This window comes from Mesoplodon densirostris, chromosome 16, assembly GCF_025265405.1.
Source record: "Mesoplodon densirostris isolate mMesDen1 chromosome 16, mMesDen1 primary haplotype, whole genome shotgun sequence".
Lineage (NCBI taxonomy): Eukaryota > Metazoa > Chordata > Mammalia > Artiodactyla > Ziphiidae > Mesoplodon > Mesoplodon densirostris.
The window spans coordinates 21,880,651-21,901,335 of NC_082676.1; the positions used below are offsets into that span (position 1 = coordinate 21,880,651).

The 20,685-nt window shown below is 49.5% G+C and overlaps 1 protein-coding gene across 2 annotated transcripts in view; it reads left to right on the forward strand.

Moving 5' to 3' along the window:
* The first annotated feature begins 13,696 nt into the window (after window positions 1-13,696).
* TGM2 (transglutaminase 2) overlaps window positions 13,697-20,685 on the forward strand; it is a 32,182-nt gene continuing 25,193 nt past the window's right edge. For both annotated transcript variants that reach the window (XM_060077685.1, XM_060077686.1), the window contains exons 1-2: window positions 13,697-13,757; window positions 17,217-17,396. In XM_060077685.1, the coding sequence (XP_059933668.1) occupies window positions 13,748-13,757; window positions 17,217-17,396 (190 nt within the window). In that variant the 5' untranslated portion in view covers window positions 13,697-13,747. The remainder of the gene's footprint in view (window positions 13,758-17,216; window positions 17,397-20,685) is intronic.

Here is a 20,685-nt window from a genome sequence, read left to right on the forward strand (position 1 = left end):
TGGGTATGGAGTTTCTTTTGGGACGTGAAGAAAATGCTCTAGTATTAGATTGTGGTGATGAATCCACAACTTTGAATATATTAAAAGCCATGAAACTGTGCACTTTAAATGGATGAATTTTATGGTACATTAATTATAGCTCAATAAAACTGTTTAAACAAAGATTGAATCCTTGATTCCATGATTAGAAATTTATCCTGAGGCAATCATTGTCAACAGGCTCAAAAGCATAGTTTATATCATTCAGAGTTCAGTTGCAGGAAGCAGAAACCACATTTTCTGCTTTAAACAGAAAGAGACTTAATACTGGAAGTTGGGTTCTTGAAAAATTATTGAAAGACCTGGTGAGTGGGCTGTGTCTCTGGGAATGACTCGTAAGTCACCACCGCACTGTCTACCTATGGGAGCTGCTGCCTCTACAACATCCTGGAAGCTTGGTAACTGCTGTCTTCAGAAATTTGTCACTTCAGAGAATTTCTCCAAAGAAGACATACAGATGGCCAAGAAGCACATGAAAAGCTGCTCAACATCACTAATTAGTAGAGAAATGCAAATCAAAACTACAATGAGGCATCACCTCACACCTGTTAGAATGGCCATCTTCAGAAAATCTACAAACAACAAATGCTGGAGAGGGTGTGGAGAAAAGGGAACCCTCTTGCACTGTTGGTGGGAATGTAAATTGATACAGCCACTATGGAGAACAGTATGGAGGTTCCTTAAAAAACTAAAAACAGAATTACCATATGACCCAGCAATCCCACTACTGGGCATATACCCAGAGAATACCGTAATTCAAAAAGACACAGGCACCCCAATGTTCATTGCAGCACTATTTACAATAGCTAGGTCATGGAAGCAACCTAAATGCTCATTGACAGGCAAATGGATAAAGAAGATGTGGTACATATATTACAATGGAATACTACTCAGCTATAAAAAGGAACAAAACTGGGTCATTTGTAGAGATGTGGTTGGATCTAGAGACTGTCATACAGAGTGAAGTAAGTCAAAAAGAGAAAAACAAATATTGTATATTAATGCATATATGTGGAACCTAGAAAAATGGTACAGATGAACCGGTTTGCAGGGCAGAAATTGAGACACAGATGTAGAGAACAAACGTATGGACACCAAGGGGGGAAAGTGGTGGGGTGGTGGTGGTGGTTGTGGGATGAATTGGGAGATTGGGATTGACATATACACACTAATATGTATAAAATGGATAACTAATAAGAACCTGCTGTATAAAAAAATAAAATAAAAAGCCAAAATTCCAATAAATAAATAAAAATAAATAAAATAGGGCCCAGGGATCATGATAATCACTCAATTCAAGCTCTAAAATTCCATGATTAATGATTACCTCATTATCTTTCCCAAACTCAGCCCTAACCACACTACTCGCCCATTTAAAAGCTTTCCCATGGCTCCCTTTGGCCTAAACTGAGCCTGGAATTCAAGGCCCTTCCATGTGGTCTGGGCCCTTCCATGCTTTACAGCCTTAACGTTCCTTCCAAGTACCCCTAAACTCCAGCCACTCCATGTGACATCCCCTTCCCATGAATTTTCCACTCTTCCTCACCCCTATGACTTTGCCCCGGTATGCACAGATAGGTCCCTTTGCATGAAATGCTCCTCTTTACGGTATCTGCCTGACAAACTCCTATTCATACTGCAAAACCCAGATTCAGTGTTACCTCTTCCATGAAGCCTGCCCTGATCTGCCACACAGAGAGACTCTCTCTCCCATCTGGGTTCCCTGAGGCCCCAAGCTTTCCTCCACCACAGCCCTGGACACAGTACATGGGAATTAATGTTTACACAGTGAGTGTCTTCTAACCTGTTTCCCTCACTGACCTGAGAGTTCCTTGACAGCAGGAACTGTGTCTTATTCATGATTCACCCCATAGTAGGTGCTCAATAAATGTTCAATAAATAAAGTATCCCATAAGTAAAGTAATCTACTTAAAAAAAAAAAAAACCACAGCTTTGTCTCTAATGGTTTATGGGTCTCAAGACAAAGAGAGCCCTCTCTGGGCCTCAGTGTCCTTAGCTATAAAATGACAAAGCTGAACCGGTTGGCTTCTGAGGACACGACCTCTTCTCTCCCACAAGCTGTGATGAGCCAGAGAGCCCAGTGATGCGGTCAGCTCACTGAAGAACCACAGAGGATTTGAGACAGAAGAGAGTTAAGCAATCTCCAGGGTCTTACAGCATCTAATGTGGGGTTGGGGGTGGGGTTAGGGTTAGGGTTAGGGTTAGGGCCAACTCTTCACCCCTTCTTTCACTGAGTTTCCTCCAAGCTTATCACTGCCCCCCATTCAGATACAGCACACCCTTCTCGGCACCCACATTGTGCCCAGGTCACCACACCAGAGAAGAGCACCTCAGAAAGAGGGAACAGCCAGTGCAAAAGCTCTTAGCTGGGAGCATGCCTGGCAAGCTGAAGGAGTGGCAGGGAGGCCAGCATGACGGGAGCTGAGTGAGCAGGAAGGGAATGGAGATGGTGGATGGAAAGCGCAGGTCCCTACACACAGCGCGCGCTTAGCGAGTGATGGCCGTGCAGATGTTGATGTGGCAGCCATTGTTGGGACATGTGACCCTGGGGTAGATGTGAAGGATAGACAAGCACAAAGAACAGAGGGCAAAGGCACCAAGGCGTGAACAGGGCCCCACCACCTCGCTAGTCTGGGCCTCCATCCTCTCCTGTCTGGACTGTAACACCAGCCTCTTCTCTGCTCTCCCCACATCCTAGCTCCCACCCCAGTGAGCAATTGGCCCCTTGACAAGGGAAAGGTATTTTGCAAAAAGCATGCGTTTCAGAGCTAGGCGGACCTGGTCCTGGGCAAGTGCCTCAGTTTCCCCTTCGGTAAAAGGCGCGGGGGGGTGGTGAGGGACTGGCACTGAAAGGCTTTAACAAAAGCCATTGGAGGTGGCTGAGCTGCTGAGCTGGTGCTGGCTGTTCTCTGTGAACCTGGGAGGGAGGGTTAATGAAGGCCAAAGTCCGGCTGGCTTCTTGGTCCTCAGGGCACCGCAGTGAATGTCCTGTCTGAGCTCCAGCAAGGCAGTCCCAGTGGGTCTTGGAGCTGCTGGTCTGGAAAGATGCACTTTTTCCAGGGCTGCCAGATGGCAGCTGAGAAAGGGTGGGAGTTGGGGGTGGTGTGTGGAGGTGGTCCATTGTGTTCAGCTGGCGGGATGTGTCAGAATGCAGGGCTGGGGGACTTCCCTGGCGGTCCAGTGGTTAAGACTCTGCGCTCTGTGCTCCTAATGCAGGGGGGCGTGAGTTTGATCCCTGGTCAGGGAACTAAGATCCTACATGCTGTGCACCGTGGCAAAAAAACCCCCAAAAAACATGGGGCTGGGATCCTGGGATCCACAGGGAATGGGCAGACCAAGTGTGAAACCACCCGACTGACCCCTGGGTTCAGCCCAGCTCCAGAATTTCCATCCAGTGACCGCAGGCAACCTTGCTGCTCTCTCTCAACCTCACTCTTCTCATTGGAAATTGGTGGGTGGAGCCATTCATCACGCAGACAGAGAATTACCGGAGAGAATGACAACTTAGGGTCTTTGTAGGGCCAGATGGGACTGCAAACAAATCAACAAAAAGCAAGAACATGCATAAGTCTTCTTCACACAGAACTGGCACACAGTAGGTGCACAAGATGCTAGCATCCCCTCTCACCCACACCCCAGAGCTGACTTGCAGGTACAGATGGAATTGAGGCACCTGAAGCCCTTGAAAATAATAATGAGTCATTAAAACAGCCAATACTTGTGTAGCTCTTGCTGTGACCTATGCTATCCCATACAATAGCGCATATATTCTCAAGTCTGGGAGGCTGGAACTGTCATTATACCCATTATCCAGGTGAGAAAATTGAGGTGCAGAGACATGAAGTTATTTGCATGAGGTTGGGCAGCTATTGCACCCGGAAGCTCTCCATCACTCTGCCTCTGGGCTTCCTGATAAGCCTGGGTACCACCCAGGTAGAATGGGGACCTAGGAAGAAGGTGGGTCTTCATGCAGGACTTGATCTGAGATGAGGCATCAGCCACTTCCCTCCTCCCACCTCTCCATCCCCCCAGCAAGGCCAACGGCCTGACTGTCGCTTAGGAAAGGACAGGGTTAATCTAATATGAATGAGCCTCCAGACCATGCACAAGGTGATTCATTTTATTTTTAAAAGCTTAAAAAAAAAAAAGAACTCAACCTGTCAGGTCTTATTTAGAAACCTGAACGTTGCGAAAATATTGATGAAGAGAGGGGACTGCATCCATGAGAAGATTCTCAGTGAGAGGGGTGATGCTAATCCAGTGTGACAGGGGTATTTTTTTTCTCAGGCCAGAAAGGCAGAGAGTGCAAATTGCTCTTCTGGGGGTCAGCTAGCTGGGGTGCAAGCTCAGGAAACCATCTAGTGTGGCTGTTGTGGGGTGAGCGCTGGGCTCCACTCCCCTACCAGCTCCATTTCCCAGGAATGGTTTATCAGACGACTCCATCTTAGTCACAGCATGTCAAAATCACAGAATCTAGAGCATCAGAAATTCATTATTGGCCCAACCTTGTCATTTCTCAAATGGGCAAACTGAGGCCAGAGAAAGGGAGTAAAGCATTTATTCTACCAACCATCAGTCAATCAACAGGTGTTAGAACCTGCATTATGAAGCTGTTCCCCTCCCACCAAGGTGACCAGTGATTTAGAAAGGCAGCTATGGCTCCCTTCATGACTTTGATTTGGATTCAAGTCTCTGCTCCGTGGTCCAGGGCAGGTTATTTAGGCTCTCTGAGCCTCGATTTCCTCCGTAAAATGAGGACAACAATCCCTAAACCCCATAGAGTCGTTGGGAGAATTAAATAAGAGAAATGCCCGTTCCAGTCTTTGGTTACATGAACAGGCACAGACTCAGGGCAGCTTAACAATTTCCCAAAAAATCACTTAGAAGGACATGGGAATGGCTTACATGTATTTACACAAAAGAAATGAAAATATATGTCCACACAAAGAGCTGTACCTCTATGTTTATAGCAGCTCTATCTATAATCACCCAGAACAACCCAAATGTCCTTCAGCTGGTTAATGTAGAAATAAACTGTGATGTATTCATTCAATGGAGTATTTACTACTCAGCAACACAAAGGAAGGTATGGCCAATACTTGCAACAACTGGATGAGTCTCAAATGCATTATGCTAAGGGAGAGAAGCCAGACTCAAAAGGGTATCTATTGTATGATTCCATTCATACAGCAATCCGAAAAGACAAAACAGTAGGAACAGTAACCAGTCAGTGGTTGCCAGGGACAGAGGAAGTGGGGAGAGAATTGCCAGGAAAAGGGCAGGAGGGAAATTTTGGGGGTAATGGAAATGTTCTATATCACGGTTGTGATATAGTAACAGGACAGTATATGTTTGTCAGCTCATTGAACTGTACACTCAAAAAGGTGAAATGGATTGCATGTAAATTGTAACTCAATAAATGTGACTTAAAAAAAAAGTCAAACAAAAGCTAAAAAGCCTAGCTTCAGAAAAGACAAAAAGTGATGTAGTTTTAGGAATGAACCAGCGAACTTTAACCATCATTTATAACTTGTGTCAGACCCAGAAGATTCAAAGTCCCAGGAGAGCATCTGATTGGCTGAGTTTGGGTCCCAGGCCCACCTTAACTAGAGTTGGGCAGGGCCATCTGATTGACAGCCCCATCAAGCCTGTAGAAAAGGGCAGTTTACCCAGAGGCAAATGAGCTGTGTCTACAAAGAGGACTCCATCAACTGCAGAGGCCTGTAGCCTTGGGGTATATTATCCTGGATACTGAGCTCTGCCTTTGCAGGAATGAGACTAAAACTTGCATCTTCTGTGACGATGGGACATGGTGATGGCAGACTCCCTTCAGATGTGAAAGTTGGGTTTCAGACTAATGGGGTCGAGCTGAGTGCTGCTTCAGACCTACAAACACTGGGTTCGGACAATCTCTTGAGTGGCTCATCAAACAGGCGGGAGAAACAACGATTAGTTCAGCCACACAAGTGTTCAATTTAGCTGGACAAGCTCAGCCACTGCCCTAGACGGTTATTTATTTCCATGAAAGAAAGTGTGTTTGATTCTTATTGACTGAGTGGGGTGTGTCAAGCAGACACAACCAATGACCTAGCCTAAGTGGGGGAGAGGCAGGGTAATGCTACCGAATCCAGTGGTTCATCCCCCATGTCTTCACAGCCCCAAACGGCCATGGGGGCTTAACCAGGTCCCCATGCCAAGGCTTAACTCCCCTGGCATGAGTTCCAGCAGTGTGGATTACAGGTATGGACTTCAGAGCACTTGCTCTGCCGCTTCTAAACTGTGTGACCTTGGGCTAGTCACTTCACCTCTCTGACCCTCCTTTTAACACAGTAAAAATTTTTCAAGCACTTTCTTGGATTTCACTGGGATTAAGCACTCCAGAAGCATTTAAAGACATAAACAGGATTGTGAAGTAAACAGAAACTCAGTGTACCATTCTCAAAATTCCAAATTTCAGATGTGGGAACACTTGTGAATTTCTCCTTTACTCATGTGCTGTGATCGTGGGTTTGGTTTTGTAAGATTGTGCCAGTACTAACAAAAGTTTTTTTTTTATGGGCTGATTGTGGATTTTGTTTTGTTCTTTTTTTGGAAGGGGGTGGGGGGCAGATTTCTTTTCTTTTTTTTTTTCTCAGTCTATATTTTTTCTACCTTCTTTGCCAGAATTTCTTTATTTTGGAGTATTTCCATTTTTATAAAAGCTCAATTCTAAATGTAAACAGGTTATTCTTTTTCTCTTGAAAAATTAATCTTTAATTACCAAAGGGATACATAAAAACACTTCCCCTCTTAAAAATTTTCCACCTTCCAGGAAGTACTGAAACCACCTTTAATCACCACTACTTACCCCCTAAATATGGCCACAGTACTTCTCTCATCACCATCAGCAATTTGGAGAGAATTTTTCCAAACCTTCTTTTGTATACTTCTGTTTACATATTTTACATATATTTACTTATTTGTTCTCATGGGAAATGAACAGTCTTGTGGAATCATAACCTACGTAATGTCCTGCAATTTACTTTCTTTGCTCAACATTATGGCTTGGAATTGTTTTCATTGTCCATACACAGAGGACTACTTCTTCTGGTTTTTAACTGCCATATAATATTCCCAGGCATGGCTTATTTATTCATCCCCCTTTGCTGGGCACTTAGGTTGTGGCCAGTTTTCGCCAGAAGGAATAATGATGTAAAGACCCTCCCTTTACAGACTCTTTGGGCACAAGTGCAAGTATTTCTCTTAGGTTTAATTTGAAAATGGGACAGTATTTGCAAAGGCTTTCAGAGCTTTATTCTTGTGTTTTGTTTTTTAAATCCACTTTCGTTTTAAAAAACCATGTTGTTGAGATATAATTTACACCCCATAAAATTCATCCATTTATAATGTTCAATTCAATGGTGTTTAGTATATTCACATATTTGTGCAACCATCACCACAATCTAATGGTAGAACATTTTCCTCACCCTCCCAAAGAAACCCCAAGCCCATTAGCAGTCACTCTCCATCCCCCCTCCCTTCAGTCCCTGACAACCACTCATCCACTTTCTGTCTCTGTGGAGTTGCCTATTCTGGGCATTTCATATAAATGGAATCACAGAATATGTGTCTTCTGAGATTGGCTTCTTTTCCTGAGCATAATGGTTTGGAATTTCCTCCATGTTGTAGATGCATCACTACTTCATTTTCTTAAATTGTCAAATAACCCTTTTTTGAGTGTTTATTCTCTACCAGGCATGGTGTTAATCCTCACAAAAAGCCTGAGAAGTAGGCACGATTATTATCATGCCCATTTTACAGATGAGGAAACTGGGGCTTGGAAGTGCTGTGACTTAGCCAAGATCACACACAGGAAAGTAAATGGCAGAGCTGGCTTTGAACCCAGGTGTGTTGAGCCCCCATACCTGTGTCCTTGCAGCTGAATTGCACTGCTGCTAAAAGAAGCAGGGAAGGAGTGGTAAGTGTCTCAGGGGCTCAGTGGGCAGAGCAGACAGTTCCTTCTACTCACAGGATGCCTCTGGGTCACTATCATGACCACTGATGATTGCTGGATTATTTACCCAACTCCAAATGGCCCTAGACCTTACCAATGTCAGAGCTCCTGCACCCGCCTGTGCAGCTTTTCTGTCGTCTCCCTCTCTCTTGGCACTTCCCACCTCTAGTGTTTCTTCTCTCCAGTCCTAATGTCTTAACGTCTAACCTTTAGGGGCTGTTACTTCCGTGACGGTGTTACATCTTTGCTAGGATTGTATGCCAAGTAAGTGATAATTGGTTGTGAGTAAGGGTCTGAAGTGGGTTTTCCTATGATTAAAGAAAATCTTGCTTCCTGAAATGGTCAGGACTCCACTCCCCCAAAATCCTAAAACTCTCCATTCCCTGGGGTGTCTGTAGAGTTAAGAACTGTAACCACATAATTGTGACAACAATAATAGAATCAAGTTACTCTCCTTGGGAGGGGCTTTCACGTCTTTGGGTCTCCTCCACTGAGCCAGTGAGCTGGAGGTGGAGGGGAGTTGTCCCTTTTTATGGGAGATTAAGACTTGAGGCCACACAGCCAGTAAGAGGGAGAGCAGGGTTGGAGCCTAGTGCTCTCAGACCCCACGTCAGCCCCTGCCACACCAACTCACCCTGGTTCCATTGTACAAGTCTCTTGTTTCACCCCATTCCCAGTTACAACGCAATGCCCTGTTGCCAAGTTAAATAAAAGCAGCTTTCTACCTTTCCAAAATGGAGAGTAGAGGTACAGGTCAGGACTTGTTTTTCTATTGTGTTTGGAGGCCCCACCCTGACTCTGCCCTAACTTGCTGTGGGATCTGGGGAAAGCTATTTGCCCTCTCTGAGGCTCAGCAGTGAGTCTGCCTACTCCTGGGATTGTAGGAGATATGACTGGAGAGTAAGTTGGGCCCAGACTTCTCATCTCTGGTGGAGGCAACAAGAATTGAAAGATGCCCCAGCACCATGCCCTGGCTCCTGATCCTGCCCCAGGCACCACAAATCCTGCCAATCAAGGCTCTGGGGGTAACCCCCTGAGTCTGGCACAAGCTTGAACAAGTCTCTCTCTCTCTGTGTCTCTGTTTCTCTCTCTCTGCCGCAGGTCACTTATTCATTCAACAGACATTTATTGAGCATCCACTAAGAGCCAGGTGGGCAGTGGGAGACAGACAGACAGACAGACAGACAGACACACACACACACACACACGCACACATTGGTCCTTATACAACGCAGACTGTGACTGTGTCCTGCAGGTACTGGGCATGAGGGAAGGGAAATCCTGCTCTAGGAGGAGGTGGCCTTTGGAGGGGCGTGAAGCCTGGGTGAAATTTTGATAGGTGAAGAGGGGAGGGCATCTCAGACGGCACACCTTGAGCAAAGACTTGGAGGTAGATAATTGCAGCGTGCATTTGGGGGCTGGTAGTGTGTCTGGTGAGGCTGGAGGATACAAATGTGAGAGATGCGATTGGAGGGTAAGCTGGGCCAGAGCTGCAGGGCCTCGAATGCCAGGCTGAAGAGCTCATACCTTCCCCCAGGGGTTTCAGAAGGAGAGGGACAAGCTCAGATCACTTCTCAGAAGGCTCCCTTTGACCCCATACCTCCTCTCTTTCTCACATCAGCCCCAGGAGGGCTGGGTTGTGATTCCTGCTTTTACAGAAACAGAAACTGAAGTTTCAGAGAAATGAACTAAAGTACTCATGGTCCCTAGAGCTTAAGTGGCAGAGTTGGGGCTGAGACCTTATGCTGGGGGCAGGGAGTTGGGAGGGGGGCACATTCTAAGGGTGGAGCTGAGGACACCATGGCCAGATCAATTTTTCCATCTGCAAAATGGACACATTGGGAGGGTCCTCCCCAGTCAGGTGCCCTGCTCTCTGCTCCCCACAGCCTGGGACACCCAGGTCCTACCTCGGAGAGGCCACCCACCATACTCCCTCTCAAAGGGCCTAAAAGGTCATGCCTGCCCCTTGACACTTTCCCTAAGTCCCCTGTCCTAACACCCCTACTTCAGCCCCTCTCACCTCAGGGGATTCTGGCCCTGCCCTCCATGGGCTTCATGCTAGACTTTGCTCATTTGCCATTAGTCACCAGCTGGTAGAAAAGCTGAGACCATGTCCTTATTACGGTCCCACCCACTACCGCCCAGCCCTCCCTCCCCTCCCAGCTCAGCCATCCAGGGCCATCTCTGGTCTGGGGGGTCCCTTGTCCTTAGGGAATAGCGGAGCCCAGCCAGGGCTTGGGAGCCCAGCTGTGCTGTAACCTCAGGCAGTTTCCCCAACCTCTCTGAACCTTAATCCTTTTCCTTTTCTTCCCTTCCTTCCTTCTTTCCATTCTTCCTTCTACTCTGACTCTTCCCTCCCTTTCTCATGCCATAGACATTTATTGAACATCTACAGTACACCAGACACCCATGGGTCACAAGCATGGACCACTGCTCTTGGAGGCCTCACTTGCCAAGAGCTGTAAGATTAGACAGGCCCCAGGCCCCTGAGACCCCACCCCTGGGTGGGCAGGAATGGGGTTGGGGGGTGCGGGATAGGACTGACCTCTGAACCCTGGAAGAGCCAGCCCAGGCTTTTGAACCAAGCCCAAGTTCCATGCCCCGACTTACTGACTGTGTGACCTCGGGAAAGTCACTTCACCTCTCTGAGCCCCCGTTTCCCCATTTAATAAATGACTAAAATCATATTGTGAGATTTAAACAGAATATCTGACTAGTAATGGGTTATTCCAAAGTTCTAAACATGCACCTTTGTCTCCACCTCAAGGCCTGGAAATCCTTATGGAATGAAGGACTGATCCCTCGAAGGGGGGAGTTCAGGCATCCATCAGTGACCCTGAGTCCAAGACTTACTTACGAGGCAGGGAGTTCTTCTAAGAAGCCCCCAAATATTAGAGAATATGCAAATATTCTACCTTGTTTGCAACCTGCTTCACTTACGCACGTCAGAATCTCCCTTTTGTGGGGAATGGGAGCCTTGACTCTTGATGACATCATTATAAAAAAGTTTTAGGTGACATTTACTGAGCACTTACTATGTGCCCCCCACTGCACAGACATTATCTCTAATTCCCAGAAGTGGTGATTCTTATTATACCTGCTTTATAGATGAGGAGATTGAGGTTTGGTCAGGTCTAGTAATTTACCCAGAATCACACAGTGAAGAATGACCTCAGCTGTGCCCTGCCCTGCACGTCCCCTGTAAGGGATGATGAAGGGTCACCTCCTGCACTGTCTGGGGACCTTGAGCTCACAACCACCCTCCCTGGGCCTCAGTTTCCCCCTCAGTAAAATGGTTTTTGAGTTTTTACTTGCACAGTAAGGTAAGACAAGGCAGAGTTTCCCAACCCCTTTGAGCAGATGGGAAAACTGTGGCTCAGCGTGAGGCAAGGGCCCCCTGGTCACCAGGCCTGGAATCCAGGTCTTTGGGCTCAGCCTGTGGTCTTGTCTTGACCTGTCACTTCTTGGAAGCCAGTTCCGATTTGGACTTCCCTGGGATTGCTCAAGAGCCTGAATCACTTAGATGGTCATAGTTCTACAGAAACAGGGAGAAGAAGGAAGAGGCGGAAGCTGGCGTGGTCAGGGACGGGTCTGGGACTCTGTACCAAGCCCCATGCAGGGCACCAGGAACAACCTGATGGGTAAAAAGCTTCCAGTGTATTCCTGCCCTCCAGGGAACTCCAAGGTGGGGGTGATAAGGGGAGATTAGTGCCAAGTGGAGAAGAAATGTCATTTCCAAATGGAAAAGAATGGACAAAGGCAAAACCCATCCTTTCATGTGGGGCAGGTCTGACTCTTGTAGAAACGCTGAGCCTGCAGCCTTCCTTCTGCAGGAGCCTGACTGTCCCCGGGGCCTCCTGTTTCTCTTTGAGGTCCCTACTCTCAGAGCCAGGTTCTGGGACACATGGCATTTTTGCTCCAAAACTCAGAGGCCCCAGTTATTGAGTGCTCACTATGTACTAGGTGCCCAAACTCAGTCATTATGGTTGAGTCTTCCTCCAGGCCTGTGAGGGAGGAATTCTTGTCCTCATTTTGCAGAGTGGGAGACTGAGGCCTGCAGAGCCAAAATACCTGCCCAGGACTACATAGCGGGATCTCAAACCCTGGCTTCTTGACTGATGTTCGTGCACTCACTCCTTCCTTTGAGCTCTTTTTAGCTGTAGGAAACAGTTTCTACAACAATCTATGAGATGGGGCAATGACAAGGTTCACCCATTGGGCTATCTTATGGGTCCGCAGGGCCCAAAACTGTTGTAAGTTCGTTCACTAAGACCTCAGGCAGGCTCCATTTGACTCAGGGACACACATCTACGAAAACAACACGGGTTTGTTCCCTGCGCTGTGTCACACAGGAATGGAAACTGGGGCCAATTTTGTAGCCTAATCCATCCATAAATATGGAAAAAGGGCTGGAGGAGGCTCACAGGCCCCTGCCTCTCTAAGGACCCTCCCTCCCTGTTCAGGATTTGTGGTGGCTAAGAACCATAGGAGGCTGGGGGACCAGAGGGAGAAAAATGGGTGATCCCCCCACCCCCTAGGGTACTAGGAGTGAGAGGTCAGAGGTTGAGTCCCTGGGACATTGGCTTTGTTTCCTTCTGGCACAGGCTGGACTTGAAGGAACATCATCAGTAGAGGGAGGGAGTAGGGGAGGGGTAAGTGGATGGATGGATGGATGGATGGATGGGTGAGTAGATGGATGAATGAATGATGAGATGGATGGATGATTAGATGGATAGACGGATGGATGAGATAGAGGGATGTCTCTGGATTTTGTGATAGAGTCAGGTGTATTGTGTCTGTCTTTGTGGGTGTGTCTGCATGTTTGTACATGAGGCCATGTCTGTCTGTGTGTCCGTCTCCCAGTATCTGCACCTTTGTGTGTCTGTAAGTGCCCCAATCTGATTTTGTGTCCACCTCTGGTGGTGTGTGGTCTGTGTGTCTATGATCTGGGTGCATCCGGACACCTGCTTATTTGTGTGTGGTTCTTGGTGGGTACCTGTCCGTGTGTGCCTGGCTGTGACTATGTGCAGTCACGTCTCGGATTTTAGTCTGATTTTCTGTCCATGTCACCGTGTCTGTGTGTCCAGGTTTATTTGCCGTATCTGTCACAGTGTGTCTGTGTCTCTGTGCGTCCACAACCCTACGTCCCTGATTGTGTGTCTGTGTCTGCTCCATATGTATCTTTATCTGACGGTGTGTGTGTCTTCTTGATCCCGGGTCTGACCTGACTGCGGGTCCATGCCTGTGTATCGAAGTAGGCCTGTGTGTCCTGGTGCAATTGTGTGTCTGTATCTGTGTGTGTGTTTCTGTATGCAGGTTTCTCTGTTACCCAAGATCTGACTCTATATCCAGGTGCGCCTGGGTGTCCTGGTCTGTGTGTCCCTGTGGCTGCCGTCCCAGCCCTGCGCTGTTTCCCCAGGGGGCGCCCTTGCCCAACCTTCACTTCCTCCCTCGTCTCCTGACCCCTGGGTGCGCCCCAGCCTGCTGGTGGAGAGGAGCGTGGACCCAGACAGGGAACCGCCTCCCCGCCAGGTCCCCGCCTGGTCCCCGCCTTCCCGCGAGGCCCCGCCCCTAGCCCGCCCCTAAACGGGCCATAAATTCACCGTCGGTCTCAGCCTCTGCATTGCCCGTCGCTAGTGGTCTGCACTTGGAGAGTCCTGCCACCGGTCTGAGGAGCACAGCCACCACCCGACCATGGCCGAGGGTGAGTATCAGGGTCAGCGCAGTATCAGGGTCAGCGCCGCTGCGACCGTTCAGGGGCCCCGGGTCCAGCCATCCTTACCTGGTCTCTGTGGTCCCACCGGTGCAGTGGGGGTCAGGACCGGGATGGGCTCAATCCCTAAGTCCCCGATTTGGAGCGCAACAAGTGGGCTGGGCTGGGTGAGAGGTGCCTGGCTCCCAGTCCTGGCTCTGCTTAGGGCCTCAGCTTCCCCATCCCCAGGGCATAGTCATTAACCTCTGCCTTCCTGGATCAGATGAGGCGATGGAACACGAAGGCGTGCTATGAACGGTAAAGTACTGTGTTAGCAGACCATTGTCACTTGTCCTCCGGCAGTTAGTGGAAGCTGGCTCCCTGCTGCATGCCAGGCGTGAAGCTGTACAGAGGGTGCTGGCCTGGACTCGAGTACTTAGTTTTGGTTAGTCCGTGGTGGTGTTGTAACCCAAGCCCGGCTGTCTCCGTGGCCTCGGGGGCCAGAGAGGAACTCCCAGCATCCTATGGAGGAAAGGCCTGAGAGCAGACTTGCTCTCCTAGGTCCCTCCCTGCCCTCAAGTTCTGCAAACCTGGTCCTTGGCCACTGGTTGAGTCTCAGTTTCCCCTCCTGTAAAACATGGACAGTAATGCCAGTCCTCGGTACATCTGTGAGAGGACTGGAGAAGGGGCTCAATTCATTTCCTACACACACACACACACACACACACACACACACACACACACCGGGCAGGGCTACCATTTCAGAGGGATTTCTACGATGGGAGATGCGCCTGTACTAATGCTGCTGGACTCAGCATCCTGGCTGACTCTTGGGTCAAGTCCATCTGGAGGTGGCCTCTGCACCACCACAGCCCCCAGGAAGGAGGGTGGGCAGAGCGAACACGGAGAGGGACCCGGGGCACGTGGAGCAGGAACAAGCAGGAGGAACCACCGACGTGCCTGACCTACTGTGTGATCTCGGGCCATCTTTGTCTCTCTCTGGGACCCAGCTCCCCAGCACATGCGATCGAAAGCCAGCTCAGGGCTGGCTGTGATGCGTCACCTAGGCGGCGCACTTGTGCCTCATGCAGTTTCCCACCCTGTCCCCAAGAGTGGGGCTCAGTAGACCTGGGGGACTCTGGAGATGCCAATTATGATGAGCCCCCTGCCCCACTGCCAGAGTGGCCACTTCCTACAGAGGTCCCGGTGGCCTGGAAGACCTCGGGTCCTTTCTCAGTGTGGAAATCCTAAGACCCTAGACCCCAGTGTTTCTGCACCTCTAGAGCTGGGCATGATTTCTGGAAATCTTTCTTCAGACAATAGAGTGAGAAAGAGCTGCATCTGCCCCAGACCAGGGACTGACCATCTCTCTAAGGTCTCCTAGGGGGACAACAGTGGCCTCTTTCTTGCTTAAGCTCTCTGGAGTTGAAGTTTCCCAAAACAGTGTTTCTTCACCCCAGCAGGCCAGCAGGAAGTTCTTCCTTGTGGCTAGCGGAGGTCTCTCTTGCTGTGATTGCAGGGGCCTCAACTTCTCCCAGGTCTCCTCCTAGGCTTGAAACAACACAGGACGTGGGCAGGGGATGGGAGGAGTGGAGGGGGGCAGGGGGATGGACCACAAAATCTTGAGCTGTGAGTGAGGTTGTTACCAGTGCGGGCTCCCGAATCTACAGCCCTGGATTCAAACCCCAAAGCTTCAGCTTGTGCTTGCCGTGAGACCTGGGGCCGTGTAATGTCTCTGTCTACAAAGTGAAGGTAGTGATAGTAGCTGTGTAGGTGGGTAGTTGTGAGGTTTAAGTGGAGATAATCCACGTCAAAGCCCTCGGCAGTTACTGGGCAATTTGTTCCATGGCGGGAGGGAGGAGACCTGCATGTATGTCTCTGTGGAAGGACCCACTTGCTGGGTGACTTTGGTAAATCCCTGACCCTGGGCCTCAGTGGGACCACATACTCTTAAGGGTCCCATAATTCTGAGCATCTCCCTTGCCCACTCCTCTCACCCTACGGTCCCCCTAATCTTGACCTTGATTAGGTCAGATTGAGCTTGCCAAGGTTTATGAGATTTGACCCTCACTCTCCCATCACCCCAATCCCTCCCCTGGTCTTCAGTTCCCTCTGAAAATATGGGAAAAGAGAACTTTCACATATCAAACTTTTGCCCTGGGCTCAGCCCTGGGGAAAGGGTGTCCTCTGCTAGACCTCACAGCAGCCCTTTGACGCTTCAGAAAAGGAGGCACAGAGAGGGAGAGACACCTTCCCCAGGATCACACAGCGGCACAGCAGAACTGAAACTCAGGTCCAGAAGACTCCAAAACCTCTGTCATTGAAAAAAAATTTTTATTATGGAGAATTGAACATACATAAAAGTAGAGAGAACAGTAGAATAAATGCCTATGTTCTCGTCACCTGGTCCCAACTACCACCAACTTATGGCTACTATTGATTGCCTCCTGCCCTCGCACCCCACAACCCATTATTTGGAAACAAATCCCAGGCATCACATCATTTCATCCGTAAATATTTCAATATATCTCTCCAAAGAATAAGGACTCCTTTTTAGACATAAACAAATACAAAATTCCTTAATATCACCATTACACATCAGTATTCAAATTTCTAATTGCCTCATGCATGTAATAAATAGTTTTTAAAATCAAAATCCAAATAAGGGTCACACAGCACAGTGGGTTGTAGTGTGTTTTAGGTTTCTCTTAGTCTATAGGTTATCCCTTCAACTTTTTTTCTTGTCTTTTTTTTTTTTTTTGTAATTTATTGGTTAAAGAAACCAAATACTTTACCTATAGTTTCCCAGAGTATGAATTTTGTTGATTGCTTCCTGGTTCTGTGTTTACATCTTCCTCAGTCCTCTGTATTTTCTGGAAATTGGAAATTGAACCTAAAAGGCAAAGCCTGTGTAATTAATCGATACCGAATACCACCCCCCTTTTTACCAAAAGAGCCCTCCAATCACAGTAGACTAGCTCGTGTTTAGTAGGCATTTATTATGAGCCAGGCACCGGGCTAAATGGCTCACCACAGCCCTGTTAGGTGGATCCTGCTGTCCCCACCTGTGGACACATGGGGAAAAGTGAGGCCCAGAAAAGCTGAGTTGCCTGAGGGCCCACGGCTAGGAGGTGCAAAGACTTCCCCACTTGCCGCAGTGCGCACAACCTGTGATTAAGAGCTGGGGAGGAAATTCCCCGTCGGTCCAGTGGTTAGGACTCCGGGCTTCCACTGCAGTGGGCCCAGGTTCGATCCCTCGTCAGGGAACTAAGATCCTGCAAGCTGCGCAGCACGGCCAAAAAAAAAGAGTTGGGGAGGTTCAGGCCCAGTTAGCCCCTGGGTGACAGGGTGGGTGGGGATTGGGAAGGCTGGCTCCCGGGGGTGCCCTGAACCCCTCACGTCCAGGGAGCTCAGGGCTCACAGCTGACTGAGGGATGGAACCACGGCTCAAGCCCCTCACTGTCTCCACAGATCTTGTTCTGGAGAGATGTGACCTGGAGCTGGAGGCCAATGGCCGTGACCACCACACGGCTGAGCTGTGCAGGGAGAAGCTGGTGGTGCGACGGGGCCAGCCCTTCTGGCTGACGCTGCACTTCGAGGGCCGAAACTACGAGGCTGGCGTGGATAGCCTCACCTTCTGTGCCGTGACTGGTGAGTCCCACGCCCGCACCTCCCTGTTCTGTGATTTTGTTGTCCCCTGACAGACCATGGGACAGGTGACGCCGTTCCTCTTCGCCCCCTGAGAAATTCCCAGCAGTCATACCCCATTTTACAGATGAGGGAACTGAGGCCAGAGAGTGCAGAGATGTCTCCGCAGGCCGCTCAGTCTTGTAGATAAGTCTGTGCTTCTGGACGCCTGGGTTCCTGACAACCTGTTGTCACCAGGGTTGAAGGGGAGGTTTGCCGCCACACGGGTCCATCAAGGTCCTGCCTGCCTTTTCCCACATCAGAACAACTTCCCAATTCTTATCAACAGCCACCCCCGCAAACCCACACAACCTGATGGTATCAGGCCCAAAGGGGGTCTGGTTGGTGGAGAGAACCCCCGCTGCTCCAGCCCTCTGAGTGGGCAGTTTTATGTTCCCCTAGTTCTTTCTCTAAGCCTTCGGAGGCTGCCTCAGGCTCAGGAGCTGGACAGACAGACCTGGGTTCTGGTGTGGACCAGACTGCCTACCCGCTGTGTGACCCTGGGCAAGTTGCTTAGCCTCTCTGAGGTAAAGCACTCCTGGTGGAAGGTCGTTAGGTGAGAAGGGCCTGACATGAGGGAGTGCCCTGCAGATGTTAGCAGCTGTTTGCTGGTCTTGCTCCAGGGACTCCAGTGATGGATGAAGGGACATTGAGGCCCCAACCACCCCATCCCCAGATGCCCAGTGTCCAGTCTTCTTTGCTATTCCCAGGAAAGTGGCCTTAAATGCTAAATCCCTGGGTTTGGCTTCTGATGGGAACCACTCCCTTGAGGTCAGAGAGGGGCCGCCTGGCTGGGACTCTGGCCCAAGCGTGGGAAAGGTGAGCTTTAGCTCTTTCTGAGGTCTCTGAGGCCAGAGAGCAAGCAGGCTGAGGCCCATACTACCTGGGAGGCCGTTTGATAAAGCTTATCACAGCGCCTGCAGACCGGCCACGGATATCCACTTCGTCCCTTTCCTCCCTCCCCCTTCCCTTCTGGCAGGAACACACCTACTAGCCAGGATACCCCCCACACACACATACCCAGCATCCTTGGGGTTCTTCCAATAAATCTGAGGGGCCTCCTGCAAGTCTCTGATCTTTCCAGCCTCAGTTTCCCCCTCTGTAAAGTGGAAGGCTGAATCCATGGCAGTTAAGGGCTGGGTGTGGTGCCCTGAGCAGGCTTGGCTTGATGAAAATCACATCTATGGTATGTGCATACTCATCCTGAAACCTTCTGTTCTAGAAGTGTAACTAGCACCCATTTTACAGATGAGAACTCTGAGGCTTAGAAAGGTCAAGTTACTTGCCCAGGTCATACAGTAAGTTAGGGACACAGCAGAATTGAAACCCTGACCCCAGAGTTGAGGCTTTTCATTGATGTGATCTGAGAGCAGGGACATTTACTTGTTCACCACAAGTGCCTGCCGGTCTCAGTTTATTCCTCTGTGAAATGGATGGTCGATGAACTGCCAACTTGGGTATTTCCCATCTTTTTTCCCTTCTTTCAACTTCAAGGCGTCCAAATTTCTTTCTCCTTCTTCTCCATTTGTCTAGGCAGCCTGACACTAGGTCACGAGGCCCCAAGTTCAGGGTTGGGGCCACAGGGGAGGCGGGGAGCTGACCTTTTTACCCCAACAACTAATCTCTGGTCTCCAGTCTCTGCCAGCTTATCTCAAACCATAGCCAACCTGCCCTGGTAATGTCCACAGCCCCCGGGGCAGCCACAGAAGGCACTGTATCTCTGGGTGCACTCGGCCTCCCTGTCTGAGCTACCAAGACCCTCCTGTGGGCTGGGGAAGCTGAGAAACAATACCAGGAAGGGGGGCCTTCTGCCTTGATGCCTGGCTTTGGTCAGCCCCCGACCCTGGGCCTGGCCTGGGCACCCTGCCCTAGTGTTGGAACATTCTAGCTTATGATCAGCCTGTCCTACCTCTTCAGGGAAACTGAGGCCCAGAGAGGAGAGAGAGCTGGCGAAGGTCACTCAGCAAATGGGGTGTGTGACCTGACCCCACCCATGCCCAGATGCCATGCATTTCACCCTGACAGTTCGAGGCCGGACAGGCTCTGCTGTGGGGTACAGACCACAGCAGACAAGCACCATCCTTGTTAAGGAATAAAGCTCTGCTTTCCCCCAAGGCGGGCCAGGGTTGGGAAGGTGGGTTGGGTGAGAGTGAGGTCATCCTGAAGCAGTGAAGAGAACCCTTATGCAGCTAATAGAAGGCTTGACTCTGGAAGGTTCCCCTCATCCACCCCACCCAGGCCCTCACTGCCGTGGTCGGGGTAGTGGCCAGGACCCCTCAGATCTCCAGGGCCATTTACCCAGGGGGGTCTCTGTGGCACCTCTAGCCCCACAAACGGTTCCGTGTGGAACCGCAGCCAAGGAGTTTTCTAAGCCAGTTTATGTGAGCAGCAGTGGGGCCGGGGGACAGCCCGTCCTCCTCTCATCCACCAGGACCCCTCAGAAGAAAGGGGTGTGTAAGTGCGTGTATGTACACAGCTGCCGCGGGACAGAGAGAAAGGGAAATGTGTTTCCTGGCCTGTCCCCGAGGGTGGTGTATCAACAGTGATGGTGGCTATGGTACCTGGCCCAGGCCATTACCATGGAGACCAGATCATTGATCATCCAGAGTCTTTTCTGAGAATGAAAGGGGTGCCATTAAGAATTATGCTGGGAGAGGGAGGAGATATGCAGATATATGTATATGTATAGCTGATTCACTTTGTTATAAAGCAGAAACTAACACACCATTGTAAAGCAATTATACTCCAATAAAGATGTTAAAAAAAAAAAAAGAGGGCTTCCCTGGTGGCGCAGTGGTTGAGAATCTGCCTGCCAATGCAGGGGACACGGGTTCAAGCCCTGGCCTGGGAGGGTCCCACATGCCGTGGAGCAACTGGGCCCGTGAGCCACAATTGCTGAGCCTGCGCGTCTGGAGCCTGTGCTCCGCAACAAGAGAGGCCGCGATAGTGAGAGACCCGCGCACCGCAATGAGGAGTGGCCCCCGCTTGCCACAACTGGAGAAAGCCCTCGCACAGAAACGAAGACCCAACACAGCCATAAATAAATAAATAAATAAATAAATTTAAAAATAATAATAAAAAATAAAATAAAATAGCTGCCGATCTAGAGAGTAAGACTGGGGAGTAGAGCAGGTTTGGTTTAAAAAAAAAAAAAAAAAAAAGAATTATGCTGGGACCACAGGCATAAAATGGGACTATCCTGGGAAAACTGGGACGTATAGTCACCCCAACTTTACCCCTTTCGGTCTCAGTT